General features: G+C 50.0%; 2 protein-coding genes across 2 annotated transcripts in view; both read right to left on the bottom strand.

The window, feature by feature from the left end:
- The window catches only part of LOC129394165 (uncharacterized), a gene marked incomplete at both ends in the record, with an annotated part of 35,896 nt that extends 25,845 nt beyond the window's left edge, over positions 1-10,051 (bottom strand). Inside the window, 2 exons of the mRNA XM_063598430.1 lie at positions 952-1,080; positions 9,887-10,051. Coding sequence (XP_063454500.1) covers positions 952-1,080; positions 9,887-10,051 — 294 coding nt within the window. The remainder of the gene's footprint in view (positions 1-951; positions 1,081-9,886) is intronic.
- LOC129394300 (polycystin-1-like) lies at positions 8,774-24,101 on the bottom strand. The gene is made up of 10 exons (XM_063598409.1): positions 23,542-24,101; positions 23,090-23,246; positions 22,657-22,909; positions 22,337-22,532; positions 20,669-20,838; positions 20,439-20,582; positions 20,134-20,344; positions 18,133-18,249; positions 14,284-18,045; positions 8,774-12,936 (listed from the first exon to the last, which is right to left on the bottom strand). The coding sequence occupies exons 1-8, from the start codon at positions 23,771-23,773 to the stop codon at positions 18,197-18,199; spliced, it is 1,416 nt and encodes a 471-aa protein (XP_063454479.1). The 5' UTR covers positions 23,774-24,101; the 3' UTR covers positions 8,774-12,936; positions 14,284-18,045; positions 18,133-18,196.
- Positions 24,102-24,488: the final 387 nt, after the last annotated feature.

Below are 24,488 nucleotides of genomic sequence, written 5' to 3'. Positions count from 1 at the left end.
CGGCCACATTTTTACTGTCATGAATGGCAAGACAAAACGTAGAGCTCAACTTCCCCAAAGGAAAAAAGGCTCAAAAGACAAATTATGGCACAACTTAGCAGCCAAATTCTTACCAAGTACAGACTTTTGACATACTGATCTCTCTCCAGTTGCAAGTGGGAACATGCACTTTGAATGATGTCATTCAAAATTACCCTGCCCAGACACACTTTTCATTGATTCTCTTGGAGGGCAGTTCTAAGAGATTCTCTGGGGCTTTCTCTGCATCATGAGACCCAGTGCAGTTCTGCCCTTCACCTTCCGGCAGTTTGTCACCTCGTCCCTATGACCTCAGAGGAACTTTGTCTCAGGCCAACTGTTTGTTCCTTGGGCTCTTTCATTTCCCCTAAAAATCATTTGCTGCCCCTCTAAATGGCCTACATCTCCATCTATCTCCCTCTCCCCTCAGAAGAGGGTGCTCTTTAAGCATCAACCATCCAGCCCTTCTAGCAGTCTCATTTTTCAGCTGGTTCCCATGTTTATGCCTGTTCTATGTTTTTCTTTTCCTGTTAAGCTGTCTGTTGTCAGCTCATTTCTGCAGTGAATCTTCAGAGTGGAGATTGGAAGTTTTCCTTCCACCCATACGATAGAACTATAAAGCAGAAGAGTTTAGAAAGACTTTCCTATTTAAGTGACGAAACCTCATACTCCATTTGTGACAAATAGCACAAAGGTTAAAAAAACTTATTTTTGACCAAAAGCTCCGTTGACATTCTATTAAACACCGACCTATTTAATTTTCATAATGTAAATGGCAGATATTTTCATATTTCTTATGCTAATAAATCATTTCCCTGATTTTTGGGGTAAAACCACATATTCATAATGAAGTCCAGAAACGTGAATTGTTTCATATAACTTATTCTTATTTGTGATTACAAGTATACCTCTACAGAAAGTTAGTATACTCACAGAAAGGTAACTTGTGCGGAGGGAGATGGCAAATTTATAACTTCTCAGAAACACAGTAATGATAAGTAACCAAAGACTTCCACCAAAGTCAGTCCCACGATGACGAAGGTCAGCCAGAGTATTGATAACCTGGAATAATAATAGTTGAAATAATGAAAAGGTCAATGACACTGACAATATTTCACTCAGAAAGAATCATCCTTAGAAACCGTCAACCTCCTCCAAAAGGTAACCACATCCCTCAGATATCACCGTGGGATTCCACTGCTACAAAAAAGAACAGAAGTTAGAGAAGTCTCATGTTTTTCAGATGGCTGGTAGTGTTTTTAGGCATTGCAAATGTGGGGTGTTGTCTTTCTTGGTATAAAGCAGGGATATCCAATCTTTTGACTTCCCTGCCTATATTAAAAGAAGCAAAGTTGTCTTGAGCCACACATAACATACACTGACACTAACAACAGCTGATGATCTTAAAAAAACCTCTTTTTTTTTTTTTTTTGAGACAGAGTTCCGCTCCACTCAGTCGCCCAGGCTGGAGTGCAGTGGTGCAATCTCAGCTCACTGCAACCTCCAGCTCCTGGGCTCAAGCCATTCTCCTCCCTCAGCCTCCCGAGCAGCTGAGATTACAGGTCTCTGCCACCACGCCCGACTAATTTTTGTATTTTTAGTAGAGATGAGGTTTCACCATGTTGGCCAGTCTGGCCTTCAACTCCCGACAGGCGATCTGCCTGCCTCGGCCTCCCAAAGTGCTGGGATTACAGGTGTGAACCACCGTGCCCGGCCATTGTTTTTGTTTTTGTTTTTGTTTTTGTTTGTTGTTTCTTTTTGAGATGGGGTCTCACTCTGTCACCCAGGCTGGAGTGCAGTGGTGTGCTCTCGGCTCACTGCAACCTCTGCCTCTCAGGTTCAAGTGATTCTCCTGCCTCAGCCTCCTGAGTAGCTGGGAGTACAGGTGCCTGACAGTGCACTCAGCAAATTTTTTTATTTTTTGTGGAGGTGGGGTTTTGCCATGTTGGCCAGGGTGGTCTCGAACTCCTGACCTCAGGTAATCTGCCCGCCTCAGCCTCCCAAAGTGCTGGGATTACAGGCATGAGCCACTGTACCTGGCCAAAATCTCCTAATGTTTTAAGAAAGTTTACAAATTTGTGCTGAACTGCATTCAAAACTGTCCTGGGCCACATGCAGCCCGTCACTCATGGCTAAGACAAGCTAAGTATAAAGTAATTATCTTTCCTTTTCTTTTTGTTTTAAGACAAAGTCTTGCTCTGTCACCCAGGCTAGATTGCAGTGGCATGATCTCAGCTCACTGCAACCTCCGCCTCCCGGGTTCAAGCGATTCTCCTGCCTCAGCTACTGAGTAACTGGGATTACAGGCGCCTGCCACCACGCTCGGCTAATTTTTGTATTTTTAGTAGAAACAGGGTTTCACCATCTTGGCCAGGCTGGTCTCCAACTCCTGACCTCATGATCCACCTGCCTCGGCCTCCCAAAGTGCTGGGAATACAAGTGTGAGCCACTGCACCTGGCCAGTAGTTATCTTTTCTTTAGTTATTTACTTGTTTTTTAAATTGATGTATAACATTGGATGCATTTATTATATATCACATGGTAAAAGAATCCCTCTAAATAATACTTCTCTCTTGGATTATATGAATCTTTGTCATTTAAAGCTCAGCATAAGTTAAAAAAAAAAAAAAAAATACAATGAAGAGATTACTTCATTCACAAATAAGTATCGAATTTTAGTGCTTAAAAATTAACAAGGTGGGCCGGGCGTGGTGGCTCACGCCTGCAATCCCAGCACTTTGGGAAGCCGAGGTGGGTGGACCGCGAGATCAGGAGATTGAGACCACCCTAGCTAACACGGTGAAACCAATCTCTACTAAAAATACAAAAAATTAGCAGGGCATGGTGGCACCCGCCTATAGTTCCAGCTACTTGGGAGGCTGAGGCAGAAGAATCACTTGAACCCGGGAGGCAGAGGTTGCAGTGAGCCGAGATCGCACCACTGCACTTCAGCCTGGGTGACAGAGCGAGACTCTGTCTCAAAAAAAAAAAAAAAAAAAAAAAAAAAAAAAAAATTACCAAGATGGAGATCATGAAAATGGCATGAATAGTGTGGGATTTCTCTAAGATTGTTGACATTAATTCCATTAGACTCTTATGTGAGTGAAGACGATAACATTTCTACATCGATTCCTCAGGATTTAACTATATATTCTTGAAAACATCTCAATTTTAAATGTTTCTTTCAAGATGGTGAATTAAACAGAGATAGCCCTTCAACAGGTTGAACTCAGCATATGCTGAGTCTGAAATGGAAATGATGGACTTAGAGAACCATACAACAATGGTCATGATTTCAGAAACATGGTGTTGAGCAGAATAAAGCAGACACAAAAGAGTACCTATGGCATGGCATGCATCTGTATACACGAAATTCCAGAATAAGCAAGCTAACCTAGGATAAGAAAGAGACTGGCTGGGAAGAGTGAGAGTTCACTTTCTGGGGTGACATAATAGTGTAGATCTTGGCTGGGCACGGTGGTTCATGCCTGTAATCCCAATGCTTTGGGAGGCCGAGGCGGGCGGATCACCTGAGGTCGGGAGTTCAAAACCAGCCTGACCAACATGGAGAAACCCTATCTCTACTAAAAATACAAAATTAGCTGGGAGTGGTGGCACATGTCTGTAATCCCAGCCACTCGGGAGGCTGAGGCAGGAGAATCGCTCGAATCTGGGAAGCAGAGGTTGCGGTGAGCTGATATTGCCCCATTGCACTCCAGCCTCGGCAACAAGGGAGAAACTGTCTCAAAAAAATAAATAAATAAATAAAATAATGTAGATCTTGAAAGGGGGTTGGTTTATGCTGGTGTATGTACTTTCCAAAGTTAGTAAACTTACACTTAAGGTTATATAGTTTGGCCAGGCGCGGTGGCTCACGCCTGTAATCCCAGCACTGGGAGGCCGAGGCAGGCGGATCACGAGGTGAAGAGATGGAGACTATCCTGGCGAACATGGTGAAACCCCGTCGCTACTAAAAATACAGAAATTAGCCAGGCGTTGTAATCAGAGCTACTCAGGAGGCTGAGGCGGGACAATTGCTTGAACCCCGGAAGCGGAGGTTGCAGTGAGCCGAGATCTTGCCACTGCACTCCAGCTCTGTCTAAAAAAAAAAAAAGTCATCAAACCAGATGACACAAATCAAATGACATTTCACTTCGTTTTGGTCCGTTTTGTTTGTTAGAGACAAGAGTGCAGCGGGGCCATCTCGGCTCACTGCAACGGCCAGCTCCTGGGCCCAAGCGATCCTCCCACCTCAGCCTCTCCAGTAACTGGGATAACAGGTACGCACCACCAGGCCCGACTAATCTTTTTTGGAATTTTTTGTAGAGATGGGGTTTTGCTATGATGCCCTGGCTAGTCTTCAACTCCTGGACTCAAGTGATCTGCCCACCTCGGCCCCCTAAAGTGCTGGGATTACAGGCCTGAGCTGTGTCATTTCATGCCGCGTGACACAGCCCAGTAAAAAGGAAGAAACCCCGCGGGTCCAGCGTCTACTCACACAGGTGGACTGATGGCTGATAAATCCCAGCAGGAGCCAAAAGAGGAGCCGAAAGAGCAGCCACAGCACCCGTCCACTCACACAGGTGGACTGATGGCTGATAAATGCCAGCAGGAGCCAAAAGAGGAGCCAAAAGAGCAGCCACAGCACCCGCATGTCCTGGTCCTTTCAGGCGCCCTGAGGCGGCCAGGACAGAGGTGGAGGTGGCTTAGGGCAGGGGGGAGGGAACGGGACGGGGACCGGGGGCCGGATCTGAGTTGGGGAGGGGGAGGGGAGGGGAGGGGGAGGGGAAGGGGAGGGGGAGGGGAAGGGGAGGGGAAGGGGAGGGGAAGGGGAGGGGAAGGGGAGGGGAAGGGGGGAAGTAAGGGGAGGGGAAGGGGAGGGGAAGGGGGGAAGTAAGGGAAGGGAAAGGAGGAGAAGGGGGCTGTTGGGCACCTGGAGGAGGTGGAGGAGGAGGAGGAGAAGAAGAAAGGGTCTGGGAAAGGATCCGGTTCAAATTAAGTACTCAAGCGCTGGTGGAAGGCTTAGCTACAGGTCACGGAGAAGATCAGGGAAGCAACAGGACACGCGGGGCAAGGGAGCGTTGAGGCTTAGGAGCAATTAGAGGGAGACTAAGGTTCTGCTTTCCACCAAACCTTCTTCGGTCTGGGCCCTCCCTTAGCAACCCTGGGGCTTCATACTCCCTCTCCACCAATCCCTGATGACCCCGGTGGTGCCTCACAATGGACATTCCAAGTAGCGCCCGCATCATTCCAATGACCCCTCCCCCATCTCAGTCCCCCACGCTCCTCCCAAGGCCAGGTCCTCTCTGGAACCTTCACAAACCTGATTTCTGGTCCTCCCCAACCAGCTCCCTGTCCCTGCTTCTGGGCGCTCCTTCCTTCCTGAGCTCCCAGGGTTCCTCAAGGTCACTTTTGGCGACAAAACATAAAAAACAAATGATGGCAGGATGGCAGGAAGAACCTCATACCCAAGCAGAGTGCCAGGGTTTACAGCCTCCGCTCAGCCATTCATATCTTAAGCAACAAAACATCAGCAGGATGCGGAAGGTCCCGATAGTAAAACATCTCCATCACATCCATGTAGCCATCCGCCCATCAACCTGTATCTCAGGAACAAATGTACATACATTCATTTTAAGCAGGCATGGTACATTTACAAAAATTAACCTGACTTATTTTGTTCCAGCAAATCTCAATATGTTTGAGAGCAATCCAATCACACAGCATGTTTCTGATCATATAACTGTGCTAGAAGTCAACGATTAAAAGCTAATTCAAAATTATTATTTGCTTGGAAATTCAAAGTGCCCTTATAAGACATAAACATAAGAAAGAATCCAAAATGAAACAAGATTGCCTTTCAACTCAATGATAAGATCATAACATGGCAATAAAATGTCTCCCTCTGGCCTGGGAATTCCTCTTTGTGCCACAAGGTTGTGTGATCTCAAATCACCCCTAACCCACCTAGACATTTTAACATCCGAAACCGAGTGATGATGTCCTTATCTATATCATCTTACTGCCTGTGTGTGTGGACTTTAAATTCTGAACCCAAATGAGGGGGAGAAAACCAAGTTGACTTTCATGATTGATCTCTCAGGGATGTCCAAGGAATCTGTGCATTTCAAGAAACAAAGTTCATCAGCTTCTCTCCTAAGGTATTTGCCCACAATACCCAGAGGGCTTGGCAGCATCGTGTGTGATGGGTGGGGAGCTCCAAGCAGGTGGGCAGGACCCAGGGGCCTGGTGACCAGGACAGACCCCCACTGTCCATCACCTTTCCTGGCCCTGTCCTCGGCTAAACTTCCCACAGGCCTTCTGCCCGATCACACAGAGTGTGCCCAAACTCACTCAGGCCTCTGGCAGCTGAAAACCACTGCTTTAAATCCCTTTACCATTTACTATGACATAAGGTTATTGTTAACAGGAAATATTCGATTGATGCTACAAATGGAAAGCCAATGCCTTTACCATAAATAGAAAAACAACCCTAAGAAACAAGCAAAACAAAAACAAAACAGGGGCTGGGTGTGGTGGCTCACGCCTGTAATCCCAGCACTTTGGGAGGCCGAGGTGGGCGGATCACAAGGTCAGGAGTTCCAGACCAGCCTGGCCAATATGGTGAAACCCTGTCTCTAATAAAATACAAAAATTAGCCGGGTGTGGTGGTAGGCGCCTGTAGTCCCACCTACTTGGGAGGCTGAGGCAGGAGAATAGTTTGAACCCAGGAGGCAGAGTCTGCCGTGAGCCGAGATTGCACCACTGCACTCCAGCCTAGGCGACAGAGCGAGACTGTGTCTCAAAAACAGCAACAACTACAAACAAACAAAAAACAGGGTTAACAAAACGATGGAATTCAATTCTATTTATATGCTGCAGCCATGTTCCAGCCCTAGATTTCGCTGGGCATGGTGGCTCACGCCTGTAATCCCAGCACTTTGGGAGGCTGAGGCAGGCGGATCACGAGGTTAGGAGTTCAAGACCAGCCTGACCAACATGGTGAAACCCTGTCTCTACTAAAAATACAAAAATTAGCTGAGCATGGTGGCGCACGCCTGTAGTCCCAGCTACTCGGGAGGCTGAGGCAGGAGAACTGCTTGAACCCAGGAGGCAGAGGTTGCAGTGAGCCAAGATCCCACCACTGCACTCCAGCCTGGTGACAGAGTGAGACTCCGTCTCAAAAAAAAAAAAAAAAAATGACATGAATATACTTCACACAACTGAACTGCACACTTCAACACGGTTAGATGGTAATTATCATCTTGTAAGTATTTTACCACAGGTTAACATGTTTCACAACCTGAAAAGGAAGTAATTACCTTCAGCTCTCTGAGTTCTAGAATTTGTAACATTTCACCCCCTGCTCCTTCCTGATCCGCACTGGAGCATCTTTCTTCTGTCCCTGCTCTACTCAGAGTTCACTTTCCCTTCCCTCACATCAGCTTCGTTGAGGCCGGTTTGAACTTAACGCAAAACATTCTCACTAATGACTGAATTCCCACCAAGATTTCCATATTATCACAGTATGCTTTTAATCTTCGAAGACATTAAATATTTGTTCTCATCATAGCTAAAATGCAATGCAAATCCCATCTCAGATGTGGGTCAGATACCTATGAATCTCCTGAGGTAGTCATTGAAATGACTTTTTTCTTGAGACGGAGTGTCACTCAACCATGCTGAAGTGCAGTGGCGCTACCGTGGCTCACGGCAACCTCCACCTCCCAGATTCAAGCGATTCTTGTGCCTCGGCCTCCCAAGTAGCTGGGATTACAGGTGCCTGCTACCATGCCTGGCTAATTTTTGTCTTTTTAGTAGAGATGGGATTTCACTATGTTGGCCCATCTGGTCTTGAACTGCTGACCTCAAGTGATCCACCTGCCTCAGCCTCCCAAAGTGCTGGGATTACAGGCATGAGCCACCACACCTGGCCTGAAATAATATCTTTCAAATTCTTTGTAGAATTTGTTTTTTCCTGATTTCTGCACATAGGATCAAAAAAAAATCATGTACTAGGATTTCGAGAGAAGCAATGGGTAATCTAAAAAGATGAGAAGAGCAACCACGTCTATCCCACAGCTACTGCTAGATTTCATAGGAAAGGTAGCTGGCCCAGTTTGGAGCTAGGAGAAATGTCAAACACACGAAGAAATGAGAGGCAAAGAAATGCCATCACGCATGAATGCTTCATGGCACCCATGATGTCCCTGCTTAGGAGGTAATGGTATAGATGACTAGATGACAAGGACAAAGATGAGAGGTGCAAAGTTGTCCAAGTCCAACAGCTCAACTGAACTTTCCTAAATGGAATTGTTAAAAAGTGGTAAATTTAAAAACTTCCCCTGGCTCACGTGGTGGCTCACGCTTGTAATCCCAGCACTTTGGGAGGCTGAGGCGGGTGGATCATTTGAGGTCGGGTTTTGAGACTAGCCTGGCCAACATGGTAAAACCCCGACTCTACTAAAAATACAAAAATTAGCTGGGCATGGTGGTGGGCACCTGTAATCCCAGCTACTTGAGAGGCTGAGGCAGGGGAATCACTTGAAGCCAGGAGGTGGAGGTTGCAGTGAGCCGAGCTCACACCATTATACTCCAGCCTGGGCAACAGAGGGAGACACGTCTTGGGAGTGAGAAAAGAAAAAAAAAAAAAAAAAAAAAAAAGCTTCCTCCAATTTATACCGAAAATTCTCTGTTCAGGACTAAGTGGCACAGAGAATGTTAAATGTGCCTAGATATCTTCATAACTCATATATTTTCTGTTTTCTACATATCTTGAAAGGCAGTGCCAAATGACGTGTAATTATCTAGGCGGTAAAACTGAAACATACTTCCTCTTCCCTTGAATATAAAAAAGCATTGTGGTATTAGTACTTTTATCTTGGATCATTGTTCAGAAGGAGGTTCAGCCCCCAGACGGCCACATTTTTACTGTCATGAATGGCAAGACAAAATGTAGAGCTCAACTTCCCCAAAGGAAAAAAGGCTCAAAAGACAAATTATGGCACAACTTAGCAGCCAAATTCTTACCAAGTACAGACTTTTGACATACTGATCTCTCTCCAGTTGCAAGTGGGAACATGCACTTTGAATGATGTCATTCAAAATTACCCTGCCCAGACACACTTTTCATTGATTCTCTTGGAGGGCAGTTCTAAGAGATTCTCTGGGGCTTTCTCTGCATCATGAGACCCAGTGCAGTTCTGCCCTTCACCTTCCGGCAGTTTGTCACCTCGTCCCTATGACCTCAGAGGAACTTTGTCTCAGGCCAACTGTTTGTTCCTTGGGCTCTTTCATTTCCCCTAAAAATCATTTGCTGCCCCTCTAAATGGCCTACATCTCCATCTATCTCCCTCTCCCCTCAGAAGAGGGTGCTCTTTAAGCATCAACCATCCAGCCCTTCTAGCAGTCTCATTTTTCAGCTGGTTCCCATGTTTATGCCTGTTCTATGTTTTTCTTTTCCTGTTAAGCTGTCTGTTGTCAGCTCATTTCTGCAGTGAATCTTCAGAGTGGAGATTGGAAGTTTTCCTTCCACCCATACGATAGAACTATAAAGCAGAAGAGTTTAGAAAGACTTTCCTATTTAAGTGACGAAACCTCATACTCCATTTGTGACAAATAGCACAAAGGTTAAAAAAACTTATTTTTGACCAAAAGCTCTGTTGACATTCTATTAAACACCGACCTATTTAATTTTCATAATGTAAATGGCAGATATTTTCATATTTCTTATGCTAATAAATCATTTCCCTGATTTTTGGGGTAAAACCACATATTCATAATGAAGTCCAGAAACGTGAATTGTTTCATATAACTTATTCTTATTTGTGATTACAAGTATACCTCTACAGAAAGTTAGTATACTCACAGAAAGGTAACTTGTGCGGAGGGAGATGGCAAATTTATAACTTCTCAGAAACACAGTAATGATAAGTAACCAAAGACTTCCACCAAAGTCAGTCCCACGATGACGAAGGTCAGCCAGAGTATTGATAACCTGGAATAATAATAGTTGAAATAATGAAAAGGTCAATGACACTGACAATATTTCACTCAGAAAGAATCATCCTTAGAAACCGTCAACCTCCTCCAAAAGGTAACCACATCCCTCAGATATCACCGTGGGATTCCACTGCTACAAAAAAGAACAGAAGTTAGAGAAGTCTCATGTTTTTCAGATGGCTGGTAGTGTTTTTAGGCATTGCAAATGTGGGGTGTTGTCTTTCTTGGTATAAAGCAGGGATATCCAATCTTTTGACTTCCCTGCCTATATTAAAAGAAGCAAAGTTGTCTTGAGCCACACATAACATACACTGACACTAACAACAGCTGATGATCTTAAAAAAACCTCTTTTTTTTTTTTTTTTGACACAGAGTTCCGCTCCACTCAGTCGCCCAGGCTGGAGTGCAGTGGTGCAATCTCAGCTCACTGCAACCTCCAGCTCCTGGGCTCAAGCCATTCTCCTCCCTCAGCCTCCCGAGCAGCTGAGATTACAGGTCTCTGCCACCACGCCCGACTAATTTTTGTATTTTTAGTAGAGATGAGGTTTCACCATGTTGGCCAGTCTGGCCTTCAACTCCCGACAGGCGATCTGCCTGCCTCGGCCTCCCAAAGTGCTGGGATTACAGGTGTGAACCACCGTGCCCGGCCATTGTTTTTGTTTTTGTTTTTGTTTTTGTTTTTGTTTTTGTTTGTTGTTTCTTTTTGAGATGGGGTCTCACTCTGTCACCCAGGCTGGAGTGCAGTGGTGTGCTCTCGGCTCACTGCAACCTCTGCCTCTCAGGTTCAAGTGATTCTCCTGCCTCAGCCTCCTGAGTAGCTGGGAGTACAGGTGCCTGACAGTGCACTCAGCAAATTTTTTTATTTTTTGTGGAGATGGGGTTTTGCCATGTTGGCCAGGGTGGTCTCGAACTCCTGACCTCAGGTAATCTGCCCGCCTCAGCCTCCCAAAGTGCTGGGATTACAGGCATGAGCCACTGTACCTGGCCAAAATCTCCTAATGTTTTAAGAAAGTTTACAAATTTGTGCTGAACTGCATTCAAAACTGTCCTGGGCCACATGCAGCCCGTCACTCATGGCTAAGACAAGCTAAGTATAAAGTAATTATCTTTCCTTTTCTTTTTGTTTTAAGACAAAGTCTTGCTCTGTCACCCAGGCTAGATTGCAGTGGCATGATCTCAGCTCACTGCAACCTCCGCCTCCCGGGTTCAAGCGATTCTCCTGCCTCAGCTACTGAGTAACTGGGATTACAGGCGCCTGCCACCACGCTCGGCTAATTTTTGTATTTTTAGTAGAAACAGGGTTTCACCATCTTGGCCAGGCTGGTCTCCAACTCCTGACCTCATGATCCACCTGCCTCGGCCTCCCAAAGTGCTGGGAATACAAGTGTGAGCCACTGCACCTGGCCAGTAGTTATCTTTTCTTTAGTTATTTACTTGTTTTTTAAATTGATGTATAACATTGGATGCATTTATTATATATCACATGGTAAAAGAATCCCTCTAAATAATACTTCTCTCTTGGATTATATGAATCTTTGTCATTTAAAGCTCAGCATAAGTTAAAAAAAAAAAAAAAAATACAATGAAGAGATTACTTCATTCACAAATAAGTATCGAATTTTAGTGCTTAAAAATTAACAAGGTGGGCCGGGCGTGGTGGCTCACGCCTGCAATCCCAGCACTTTGGGAAGCCGAGGTGGGTGGACCGCGAGATCAGGAGATTGAGACCATCCTAGCTAACACGGTGAAACCAATCTCTACTAAAAATACAAAAAATTAGCAGGGCATGGTGGCACCCGCCTATAGTTCCAGCTACTTGGGAGGCTGAGGCAGAAGAATCACTTGAACCCGGGAGGCAGAGGTTGCAGTGAGCCGAGATCGCACCACTGCACTTCAGCCTGGGTGACAGAGCGAGACTCTGTCTCAAAAAAAAAAAAAAAAAAAAAAAAAAAAAAAAAAATTACCAAGATGGAGATCATGAAAATGGCATGAATAGTGTGGGATTTCTCTAAGATTGTTGACATTAATTCCATTAGACTCTTATGTGAGTGAAGACGATAACATTTCTACATCGATTCCTCAGGATTTAACTATATATTCTTGAAAACATCTCAATTTTAAATGTTTCTTTCAAGATGGTGAATTAAACAGAGATAGCCCTTCAACAGGTTGAACTCAGCATATGCTGAGTCTGAAATGGAAATGATGGACTTAGAGAACCATACAACAATGGTCATGATTTCAGAAACATGGTGTTGAGCAGAATAAAGCAGACACAAAAGAGTACCTATGGCATGGCATGCATCTGTATACACGAAATTCCAGAATAAGCAAGCTAACCTAGGATAAGAAAGAGACTGGCTGGGAAGAGTGAGAGTTCACTTTCTGGGGTGACATAATAGTGTAGATCTTGGCTGGGCACGGTGGTTCATGCCTGTAATCCCAATGCTTTGGGAGGCCGAGGCGGGCGGATCACCTGAGGTCGGGAGTTCAAAACCAGCCTGACCAACATGGAGAAACCCTATCTCTACTAAAAATACAAAATTAGCTGGGAGTGGTGGCACATGTCTGTAATCCCAGCCACTCGGGAGGCTGAGGCAGGAGAATCGCTCGAATCTGGGAAGCAGAGGTTGCGGTGAGCTGATATTGCCCCATTGCACTCCAGCCTCGGCAACAAGGGAGAAACTGTCTCAAAAAAATAAATAAATAAATAAAATAATGTAGATCTTGAAAGGGGGTTGGTTTATGCTGGTGTATGTACTTTCCAAAGTTAGTAAACTTACACTTAAGGTTATATAGTTTGGCCAGGCGCGGTGGCTCACGCCTGTAATCCCAGCACTGGGAGGCCGAGGCAGGCGGATCACGAGGTGAAGAGATGGAGACTATCCTGGCGAACATGGTGAAACCCCGTCGCTACTAAAAATACAGAAATTAGCCAGGCGTTGTAATCAGAGCTACTCAGGAGGCTGAGGCGGGACAATTGCTTGAACCCCGGAAGCGGAGGTTGCAGTGAGCCGAGATCTTGCCACTGCACTCCAGCTCTGTCTAAAAAAAAAAAAAGTCATCAAACCAGATGACACAAATCAAATGACATTTCACTTCGTTTTGGTCCGTTTTGTTTGTTAGAGACAAGAGTGCAGCGGGGCCATCTCGGCTCACTGCAACGGCCAGCTCCTGGGCCCAAGCGATCCTCCCACCTCAGCCTCTCCAGTAACTGGGATAACAGGTACGCACCACCAGGCCCGACTAATCTTTTTTGGAATTTTTTGTAGAGATGGGGTTTTGCTATGATGCCCTGGCTAGTCTTCAACTCCTGGACTCAAGTGATCTGCCCACCTCGGCCCCCTAAAGTGCTGGGATTACAGGCCTGAGCTGTGTCATTTCATGCCGCGTGACACAGCCCAGTAAAAAGGAAGAAACCCCGCGGGTCCAGCGTCTACTCACACAGGTGGACTGATGGCTGATAAATCCCAGCAGGAGCCAAAAGAGGAGCCGAAAGAGCAGCCACAGCACCCGTCCACTCACACAGGTGGACTGATGGCTGATAAATGCCAGCAGGAGCCAAAAGAGGAGCCAAAAGAGCAGCCACAGCACCCGCATGTCCTGGTCCTTTCAGGCGCCCTGAGGCGGCCAGGACAGAGGTGGAGGTGGCTTAGGGCAGGGGGGAGGGAACGGGACGGGGACCGGGGGCCGGATCTGAGTTGGGGAGGGGGAGGGGAGGGGAGGGGGAGGGGAAGGGGAGGGGAAGGGGAGGGGAAGGGGAGGGGAAGGGGAGGGGAAGGGGAGGGGAAGGGGGGAAGTAAGGGGAGGGGAAGGGGAGGGGAAGGGGGGAAGTAAGGGAAGGGAAAGGAGGAGAAGGGGGCTGTTGGGCACCTGGAGGAGGTGGAGGAGGAGGAGGAGAAGAAGAAAGGGTCTGGGAAAGGATCCGGTTCAAATTAAGTACTCAAGCGCTGGTGGAAGGCTTAGCTACAGGTCACGGAGAAGATCAGGGAAGCAACAGGACACGCGGGGCAAGGGAGCGTTGAGGCTTAGGAGCAATTAGAGGGAGACTAAGGTTCTGCTTTCCACCAAACCTTCTTCGGTCTGGGCCCTCCCTTAGCAACCCTGGGGCTTCATACTCCCTCTCCACCAATCCCTGATGACCCCGGTGGTGCCTCACAATGGACATTCCAAGTAGCGCCCGCATCATTCCAATGACCCCTCCCCCATCTCAGTCCCCCACGCTCCTCCCAAGGCCAGGTCCTCTCTGGAACCTTCACAAACCTGATTTCTGGTCCTCCCCAACCAGCTCCCTGTCCCTGCTTCTGGGCGCTCCTTCCTTCCTGAGCTCCCAGGGTTCCTCAAGGTCACTTTTGGCGACAAAACATAAAAAACAAATGATGGCAGGATGGCAGGAAGAACCTCATACCCAAGCAGAGTGCCAGGGTTTACAGCCTCCGCTCAGCCATTCATATCTTAAGCAACAAAACATCAGCAGGATGCGGAAGGTCCCGATAGTAAAACATCTCCATCACATCCATGTAGCCATCCGCCCATCAACCTGTATCTCAGGAACAAATGTACATACATTCATTTTAAGCAGGCATGGTACATTTACAAAAATTAACCTGACTTATTTTGTTCCAGCAAATCTCAATATGTTTGAGAGCAATCCAATCACACAGCATGTTTCTGATCATATAACTGTGCTAGAAGTCAATGATTAAAAGCTAATTCAAAATTATTATTTGCTTGGAAATTCAAAGTGCCCTTATAAGACATAAACATAAGAAAGAATCCAAAATGAAACAAGATTGCCTTTCAACTCAATGATAAGATCATAACATGGCAATAAAATGTCTCCCTCTGGCCTGGGAATTCCTCTTTGTGCCACAAGGTTGTGTGATCTCAAATCACCCCTAACCCACCTAGACATTTTAACATCCGAAACCGAGTGATGATGTCCTTATCTATATCATCTTACTGCCTGTGTGTGTGGACTTTAAATTCTGAACCCAAATGAGGGGGAGAAAACCAAGTTGACTTTCATGATTGATCTCTCAGGGATGTCCAAGGAATCTGTGCATTTCAAGAAACAAAGTTCATCAGCTTCTCTCCTAAGGTATTTGCCCACAATACCCAGAGGGCTTGGCAGCATCGTGTGTGATGGGTGGGGAGCTCCAAGCAGGTGGGCAGGACCCAGGGGCCTGGTGACCAGGACAGACCCCCACTGTCCATCACCTTTCCTGGCCCTGTCCTCGGCTAAACTTCCCACAGGCCTTCTGCCCGATCACACAGAGTGTGCCCAAACTCACTCAGGCCTCTGGCAGCTGAAAACCACTGCTTTAAATCCCTTTACCATTTACTATGACATAAGGTTATTGTTAACAGGAAATATTCGATTGATGCTACAAATGGAAAGCCAATGCCTTTACCATAAATAGAAAAACAACCCTAAGAAACAAGCAAAACAAAAACAAAACAGGGGCTGGGTGTGGTGGCTCACGCCTGTAATCCCAGCACTTTGGGAGGCCGAGGTGAGCAGATCACAAGGTCAGGAGTTCCAGACCAGCCTGGCCAATATGGTGAAACCCTGTCTCTAATAAAATACAAAAATTAGCCGGGTGTGGTGGTAGGCGCCTGTAGTCCCACCTACTTGGGAGGCTGAGGCAGGAGAATAGTTTGAACCCAGGAGGCAGAGTCTGCCGTGAGCCGAGATTGCACCACTGCACTCCAGCCTAGGCGACAGAGCGAGACTGTGTCTCAAAAACAGCAACAACTACAAACAAACAAAAAACAGGGTTAACAAAACGATGGAATTCAATTCTATTTATATGCTGCAGCCATGTTCCAGCCCTAGATTTCGCTGGGCATGGTGGCTCACGCCTGTAATCCCAGCACTTTGGGAGGCTGAGGCAGGCGGATCACGAGGTTAGGAGTTCAAGACCAGCCTGACCAACATGGTGAAACCCTGTCTCTACTAAAAATACAAAAATTAGCTGAGCATGGTGGCGCACGCCTGTAGTCCCAGCTACTCGGGAGGCTGAGGCAGGAGAACTGCTTGAACCCAGGAGGCAGAGGTTGCAGTGAGCCAAGATCCCACCACTGCACTCCAGCCTGGTGACAGAGTGAGACTCCGTCTCAAAAAAAAAAAAAAAAAAATGACATGAATATACTTCACACAACTGAACTGCACACTTCAACACGGTTAGATGGTAATTATCATCTTGTAAGTATTTTACCACAGGTTAACATGTTTCACAACCTGAAAAGGAAGTAATTACCTTCAGCTCTCTGAGTTCTAGAATTTGTAACATTTCACCCCCTGCTCCTTCCTGATCCGCACTGGAGCATCTTTCTTCTGTCCCTGCTCTACTCAGAGTTCACTTTCCCTTCCCTCACATCAGCTTCGTTGAGGCCGGTTTGAACTTAACGCAAAACATTCTCACTAATGACTGAATTCCCACCAAGATTTCCATATTATCACAGTATGCTTTTAATCTTCGAAGACATTAAATATTTGTTCTCATCATAGCTAAAATGCAATGCAAATCCCATCTCAGATGTGGGTCAGGTACCTATGAATCTCCTGAGGTAGTCATTGAAATGACTTTTTTCTTGAGACGGAGTGTCACTCAACCATGCTGAAGTGCAGTGGCGCTACCGTGGCTCACGGCAACCTCCACCTCCCAGATTCAAGCGATTCTTGTGCCTCGGCCTCCCAAGTAGCTGGGATTACAGGTGCCTGCTACCATGCCTGGCTAATTTTTGTCTTTTTAGTAGAGATGGGATTTCACTATGTTGGCCCATCTGGTCTTGAACTGCTGACCTCAAGTGATCCACCTGCCTCAGCCTCCCAAAGTGCTGGGATTACAGGCATGAGCCACCACACCTGGCCTGAAATAATATCTTTCAAATTCTTTGTAGAATTTGTTTTTTCCTGATTTCTGCACATAGGATCAAAAAAAAATCATGTACTAGGATTTCGAGAGAAGCAATGGGTAATCTAAAAAGATGAGAAGAGCAACCACGTCTATCCCACAGCTACTGCTAGATTTCATAGGAAAGGTAGCTGGCCCAGTTTGGAGCTAGGAGAAATGTCAAACACACGAAGAAATGAGAGGCAAAGAAATGCCATCACGCATGAATGCTTCATGGCACCCATGATGTCCCTGCTTAGGAGGTAATGGTATAGATGACTAGATGACAAGGACAAAGATGAGAGGTGCAAAGTTGTCCAAGTCCAACAGCTCAACTGAACTTTCCTAAATGGAATTGTTAAAAAGTGGTAAATTTAAAAACTTCCCCTGGCTCACGTGGTGGCTCACGCTTGTAATCCCAGCACTTTGGGAGGCTGAGGCGGGTGGATCATTTGAGGTCGGGTTTTGAGACTAGCCTGGCCAACATGGTAAAACCCCGTCTCTACTAAAAATACAAGAATTAGCCGGGCATGGTGGCACACGCCTGTAATCCCAGCTACTCAGGAGGCTGAGGCGGGACAATCCCTTGAACCCGGGAGGCTGAGGTTGCAGTGAGCCGAGATCGTACCATTGCACTCCAGCCTGGGTGACAGAATGGAATGAGACTCTGTCTCAAAAAAAAAAAAAAAAAAAAAAAAAAAAAAAGCAGCCCTAGATTTCGGTTGTGTTGGTTGTAAAAGGAGAGACCCAGTAAGTGGGGGTTGTGCCGCAGATTGCTACTCACAATGGACGGGTCACTGAGCAGATCCGGCCAACTGGGTTCCCTCGCTGGAGGGCCAGCACACCAGACTGCAGGTGGCGCGGGTCAGCAAGGTACCAGGGGATGTGTCACACACACACCCCACCCCCGTCCAGTCACGCTCGGACACCCTGGGCTTCCGAGCAAACCTGCTCCCAGGTGGTGTGACCACATGAAGCCACAGACACCCAGCAAGGACACGTAGCCCTCACACCCCCGGCACCCCAGAAACAGTGACCTGCACCAGGGCTCGAGTTTTCTCTATGGAACCCACCTCTTAGAATCATCCAGAAACAAGTCACTCTTCATCTGTCCAGCAAAGGCCTGCTAAGAGGTGCACAGTGTCTTGAGTCCAAGCTGCGCCGAGGCGGCAGGACCCCCAGCCCAGCCCAGGACCCCCAGTAGAGCCCTCACCTCAGCGTGGAGGCCTTAGAACGTGAGGAAGGAGCTGTCCAGCATGGACGAGTCCAGGCAGCTTTCAATGTCCAGCACCTGCTGCCCGGCAGGTGTGGGGCTCGGGCTCCCAGCCACCTGCAGGACGAGGGCAGTGGTCAGCGGGCGGCAGCTCAGACCTGCTCAGGACAGGGATTAGAAGCCACCTCCTCAGCAGACAGGGCAGAGCCCGGTGCCATCTGACAGAATGTTCTAGAATGCTGGATATATGGGACATCTGCACCGTCCGTGATGGCAGCCGCTCACGACGTGTGCCACTGAACACTTGACAGCAGACTGGTGCAGCTAAGGAACAGAGTTTTAAATTTCATTTTTTTTTTTTTTTAGATGGAGTCTCGCTCTGTCACCCAGGCTGGAGTGCACTGGCGCAATCTCAGCTCACTGCAACCTCCACCTCCCGCGTTCAGGAGATTGTCCTGGCTCAGCCTCCTGAGTAGCTGGGATTACAGGGGCCTGCCACGATGCCCAGCTAATTTTTTGTATTTTTAGTAGAGACGGGGTTTCACTGTGTTGGCCAGGCTGGTCTTGGAACTCCTGACCTCAAGTGATCTGGCCGCCTCGGCCTCCCAAAGTGCTGGGATTACAGGTGTGAGCCACCACGCCCGGCCATCGTTCCATTTTAATTAACTTAAATACGAGCAGCCACATGTGGCCTCTGGTTCCTGCCACGGACTCGGGAGCAACCCCTCCTGGTCGCGGCTTATGCGCCTTCTCTGTGTGCTGCTGGGGTTAGTTTGCATGTAGCCTCTTGAGGACCCCACATGTGTATTTCTAAGGGGTGCGGCCTACCGTTTCCGTATGAATGGGAAGAGTTCCCACCTGCTCTATTCTTGGAAAGAGGCTGTGAAGGATTGGTGTGAATTCTTCCTGAACTGCTTAGAAAAATTCTATCGTGAAGGCTCTGAGCCTGGGCTTTTCTTTGTGGGATTTTTTTTTTTTTTTTTTTTTTGGAGACAGAGTCTTGCTCCGTTGCCCAGGATGGAGTGCAGTGGCAAAATCTCGGCTCACTGCAAGCTCCGCCTCCTGGGTTCATGCCATTCTCCTGCCTCAGCCTCTCGAGTAGCTGGGACTACAGGCACCCGCCACCATGCCCAGCTAAGTTTTTGTATTTGTAGTAGAGACGGGGTTTCATTGTGTTGGCCAGGCTGGTCTCGAACTCCTGACCTCAAGTGATCTGCCCGCCTCGGCCTCCCAAAGTGTTGGGATTACAGGCGTGAGCCACCGTGCCTGGCCCTTTTTAATGTTTTATATAGATGGGGTCTTGCTATGTTGCCCAGGCTGGTCTCAGACTCCTGGACTCAGATCCGCCCACCTCGGCCTCCTGAAGTGTTGGGATTACAGGCGTGAGCCACCACACCCGGCCCGGCCACTGGGAGGTTTCTAAGGGACTAACTTGGCCTCTTCACTTGCTATAGATGTACTGAGATTTTCTTCTGGAGTGCATTTCGGAAGCGTGCACAGCCGCGTGCTTGCTTCTTCTGAGTTATCTGGCGTGCTGCTGTGCAGTTGTCCGTGGCGTCTGCTTAGCAAAGTGCCCTCGTTCTTTCACGATTCTGGCTTCTGAGTCTTCTCTCTTTCTCCCTGGTCAGTCTAGCTAAGGCTGCTCAAGTGTGTTGACCCTTCCCGAGCAGCCTTTGGTGGACGCCTTTCCCTCTGGCTGCAGCACTGGAAAGTGGCGGCCCTGGGCATGGTGCCAAGGCCCAGGCTCCATTCCCACTACTCCCGGGTCCCCAGCCCCAGCCCACCTTGCTCCGGGACACCCAGAAGAGAAAGAGGATGGCCAGGTAGACGGGATAGACAACCACGCTGGACACCAGGCCAACAGCGACTGTGTCGACGCTCAGCGGGCTCAGCCTGGACACACGCCCCGTGCTGTGTGGAGGAGAGGAGGCCACACAGGTGAGGCTGAGGGGCAGGAAGGGCTGGGCAGGAAGAGGCTGTCCCGACCCCTACGGCACCCACCTGTAGGCAGAGTCACCAACAGCCCCGTACCACACGGCGTTGGCGCCCAGGAAGAGGCAGATGAGAAGAACGCAGGAGGTGGCCCTCTGGATGCGAGTGAAACAGCTACGAGGCAGCCGGTCCCATATGGAGAGCCAGATGTGCTTGTCAAAGAAGCCGCGCTGCAGCTCAGCCACCAGCAGGCGCCGGAAGCGCAACAGGGCTGCGTCGCCTAGAAGGCAGGGAGGGCCGCACTGCAGGAGGCCACGGGGCAGGACCACCCTGCCCAACCTCCCACGGAGTGGGAACATGGAACGAGGCCTTACTCGCGGCCAGCATCTCCTTCTCCACCAGACCCCCGTTGGCCTCCGTCTCCACCGAAAGCCAGTCATTGACCAGGAAGAAGGTGCTGTGTGCCGTCTGCAGGTCCCTGACGATGATGTGGTGCAGGAACCAGGCAGGGCTGAGCCCTGCAGAGGCGCGGGAGGGAGGTCAGGCTCGCAGGGCACCCCAATGCGGGGGCAGAGGGGCAGAGCTTGGCAGGGTCCGCACAGACCTTTGTTGTCGTGCCACACTCGGATCTTCTACACGCTACCCAGGCTGTGCTGGTGGCGATCCGGAAGATGTCCAGGCTGTTGCGGTGGAAGGCTCTGTCGCCGTCCAGGTGCCAGTGGCTGCTCCGGCTGTCCACCCCATACAGCATGATGCCCACGTGGGCCGTGGTACCTGGAGGGCAAGAGGGAGGGGTGGGAGGCTCGGTCTGCTGCCCAACACGTGTGGCATCCCAGGCAAGTCATCTCAGCTTTGGCCTCCGCGCACTCAAGGAGCCACACAGGCAGTCCCGGCTTTGCACGGCTCTGCCATACACGAGGAGCTGCGGTTACTGCAATTTGTCCAATAAACAGCAGGACCTCAAGGACATGATTAAGTTACATGGAAAGAACTGTAACTTGTGACATGCAAACATGGCTGCACACGCCTCAGTCCACACCACAACCAGTGACCTGCACTGCACACCTGTCCACGCCTCAGTCACGCCACAACCGGTGACCCGCACCACACACCCGTCCCTCAGTTCATGCACAGACTGCAAAACGTGAAGCTGTGTCACCTCCTCTCCCAGTGACAGACCCAGGTGACAGTATTTTTTTTCTTTTCTTTTTTTTTTTGAGATGGAGTCTTGCTGTGTCACCCAGGCTGGAGTGCAGTGGCGCAATCTCAGCTCACTGCAAGCTCCGCCTCCCGGGTTCACGCCATTCTCCTGCCTCAGTCTCCCGAGGAGCTGGGACTACAGGCGCCTGCCACCACGCCGGGCTAATTTTTTTGTATTTTTTAGTAGAGACAGGGTTTCACCGTTAGCCAGGATGGTCTCGATCTCCTGACCCCGTGATTTGCCTGCCTCGGCCTCCCAAAGTGCTCGGATTACAGGTGTGAGCCACCGTGCCCAGCCGACAGTTTTTAAAAGTAGGTAATCAAAAGAAAGAACTGGGAAATGAAGATGAAAGCAGCACGGAAATAAAAAATGGGAACACGGCCAGGTGTGGTGGCTCACACCTGTCATCCCAGCACTCTGGCAGGCCGAGGCAGGCGGATCACCTGAGGTCAGGAGTTCGCCTGGCCGACATGGTGAAAAATTAACTGGGTGTGGTGGCGTGCACCTGTACTCCCAGCTACTCAGGAGAATCGCTTAAGGGGAATCGCTTAAACCCAGGAGCTGGAAGTTCCTGTGAGCCAAGAGCACGCCATTGCACTCTAGCCTGGGCAACAGAGCGAGACTCCGTCTCCAAAAAAAGAAAAACGAAAACAAAAAGGGAATGCCAGAAGGGCAATTCCAATGAAAGGAAAATGGAGGTATTGAAGAAACAGCCACGGGGAGGGTGCTGGCGCCTCCGTCTGAGAGACGAGCTATGCAGTCAGGATCACGGGTGGATGCACGGTCTCCCACAGTGGTAGCGATGCTCACGTCACTTGTGGGGCCACGCTACCGTGCAGAACGTGGGCTGCCCACCCTGACTGACTGGCACCTACTTCCAGCTAGGAGCTGTCCTAGTCCTCAGGACAGTAAGTGCTCACGAGGTCATTCCCAGGATGAACACACCAGCCCTTCACACAGCACTGCAAAAACTGCCTTGTTCTGACGCCTGCGACGAGACTCACTCCCAGAGGGTGCAACCAGCACAGCCAGTGAGAGCAGGGGAGGCCCTGCCACCCCGCTGCGCCCCACCTGAGCCCCGGCCCCAGCCTGTCTTGACGAGGATCTCGTACTTGAAGCGGCCCCGCTGCCTACAGAAGGGGATGGCGCGGCCCCGGCTGGCATCCAACTGGTCCAGCTTGTGCAGGATGGCGGCCATGACCATGTAGGTCACCAGGCACACAGCACATGTCAGCATGACGATGTAGTTTACATCCGCTGTCGGCTCCTGTGAGGACACAGCCGCCAGGCCCAGGAGGTCACGTGCAAGCTGTGCCTTCTCAGGATAGAGCCGAGCCCACCCAGGCCCTCCTCAACTCTGCAGAGGCTCCCAGGAGCACAGGGTCACTCACAGGAAAGACAAAGCGGACATGGCTTGGGGGCACGAAGAGGCTGGCGCCGAAGGCGGTGAGGTGGCGGGTGAGGCAGACGGCCTGGCAGGGCGAGGTCTCCTCCAGTGGCAGCAGCCCCTCTGTCCGCCACACCATGTCCTCCTCGCTGAAGTACTGGCACAGGGACGCGTACAGGCCCACGGACACCTCCAGCGCCGACCAGCGGAAGTGGCTGGAGAGGTTCAGATGGTAACTCCCCACTGGGTCTCTGCTCCTGGGCAGGGAAGGGGCAGTGGACGTGAGCCCAGGCTCCGCCAGGTTGGATGTCAGAGTCCCAGAGCCCATACCCGGTCCAGTCCCCTCGCTGCCTGCCGTCCCCATAGGGCCAGTAACCCGGGCAATGCTGACCCATGATGCCCTGCCCTGCCCTGCCAGGCCGGCCCGCAGAGCTCACCCCGGGGAAATGAAGAAGGTGTAGGGCCGGTGGTCGGCACCCTGGAGTGACTCTGGGCGGATCCTCCTGCTAGCCGAGCAGTTGTGCTCATTGGGCCGGGGCTCCGAGTGCAGACAGACTACCAGGTAGGGCTCGGATTCCTCAGACAGGTAGCGGCCTGGGGCAGAACGCGCAGGTCACACGCCTGCCGGGAAGCTCAACCACCCGGGGGACACCCACGATGGCCCTCCTGAGCCCACCCTCTGCCACGGGCCTGAAAGGCCATAGGAGCCTCTGCACCAGAGCTGGCACCTGCTTCTCCGTGGCCCCCAGCTCCTCTCCGGCCAGGCCCCCAGCAGCCCATGAAACAGAAAGCAAATTTCACCAGAGACACCCATGGAAGCCCTACGAGAAAGGCCTTCCCCCCAAGAACAAGGCCAGGGGGCCGCGTGTGCCCCACCCACTGCACGCACCGTCCAGCAGCGTATAGTTGAGCTGCAGATGCAGCACGGCCGCAGGGTTGCTGCTGTCCAGGGTGACCACAGCACCGACGGAGGCCTGGGGCTGGACCACAACGGAGTTGGCGGAGCTGCGGTGGCCCCGGGCAGCCCAGTCCGAGTTGTTGGGCACCTTCACGGTGATGGCGCGCTCTGAGGCCAGCCGCTCGATGGGGATCTGGGCGCCGGCCCGTGTCTGGAACGCCATCGAGGCCACCTTGGTGGAGACGGTGTAGTTGCTGATATAGCCAAAGGGAAAGGGATTGGAGTCCACCAGAAAGATGAGCTGCACCACGTCACTGAGGTTGGCCAGGGCCCTGCTGAAAGCCTAGGGGATGGAGAAGTGGCAGCCAGACCCTGGGGCGCCGCCATAGCACAGCAGGCTCCGCGGGTCCGAGCGCTTGCCCTGGGCCACGATCTCCTCGCCCGCCAGCGTCAGGTGCTCCTCGTTGAGCACGCGGGAGCGTGTGAGGATGCGCATGAGAGCAGAGGTCAGGTTGTAGGCCTGGGACGCCACCATCCGCGATGGTGACTCGGCTCCCAGCTCTGAGGGCTGTGGTGCCCGCACATCTGAGCTGGCCAGGTGGATGAGGTCTCCTGCAGACAGGCGTGAGGTCAGTGCAGAGACAGGGAGGCAGAGGGAGGGTGGGGGCAGGCAAAAAGGGGGAGCCGGAGGGTGGGGGCTGAGAGAAAGGGGGAACCTGAGGGGGCAGAGAGCGAGGCACAGGCAGAAGGAAGGGGGAAGCTGGAGAGAGAGTGGTGGAGGGGGAGGGGGAAGGGGATGGGGATGAGGATGAAGATGAGGGGGATGATGGGGAGAGGGAGGAAAAAGGAAGGAAAGGGTAGAGAAAAGAGAAAGGGGAGAAGAGGAGGAGCAGGGGAAAGGGAGGGGAAGGGGGATAAGGGAGGGGAAGGGGAATAAG

This window comes from Pan paniscus, chromosome 18 (assembly GCF_029289425.2).
Source record: "Pan paniscus chromosome 18, NHGRI_mPanPan1-v2.0_pri, whole genome shotgun sequence".
NCBI classification, from domain to species: domain Eukaryota; kingdom Metazoa; phylum Chordata; class Mammalia; order Primates; family Hominidae; genus Pan; species Pan paniscus.
Note: the sequence above shows the minus strand (reverse complement) of the source record. Positions and strands in the feature narration are given on the sequence as shown.

Bases quoted from the DNA above. Each gene is read 5' to 3' on its own strand.
- LOC129394300 (XM_063598409.1), bottom strand. From the start codon at position 23,773: ATGGCGTTCCAGACACGGGCCGGCGCCCAGATCCCCATCGAGCGGCTG. The intron at 22,533-22,656 runs GTGAGTGACCCT...GTGTCCTCACAG, and splicing joins ATGTCCGCTTTGTCTTTCCT to GAGCCGACAGCGGATGTAAA. The intron at 20,345-20,438 runs GTAAGGCCTCGT...CCTGCCTTCTAG, and splicing joins GAAGGAGATGCTGGCCGCGA to GCGACGCAGCCCTGTTGCGC.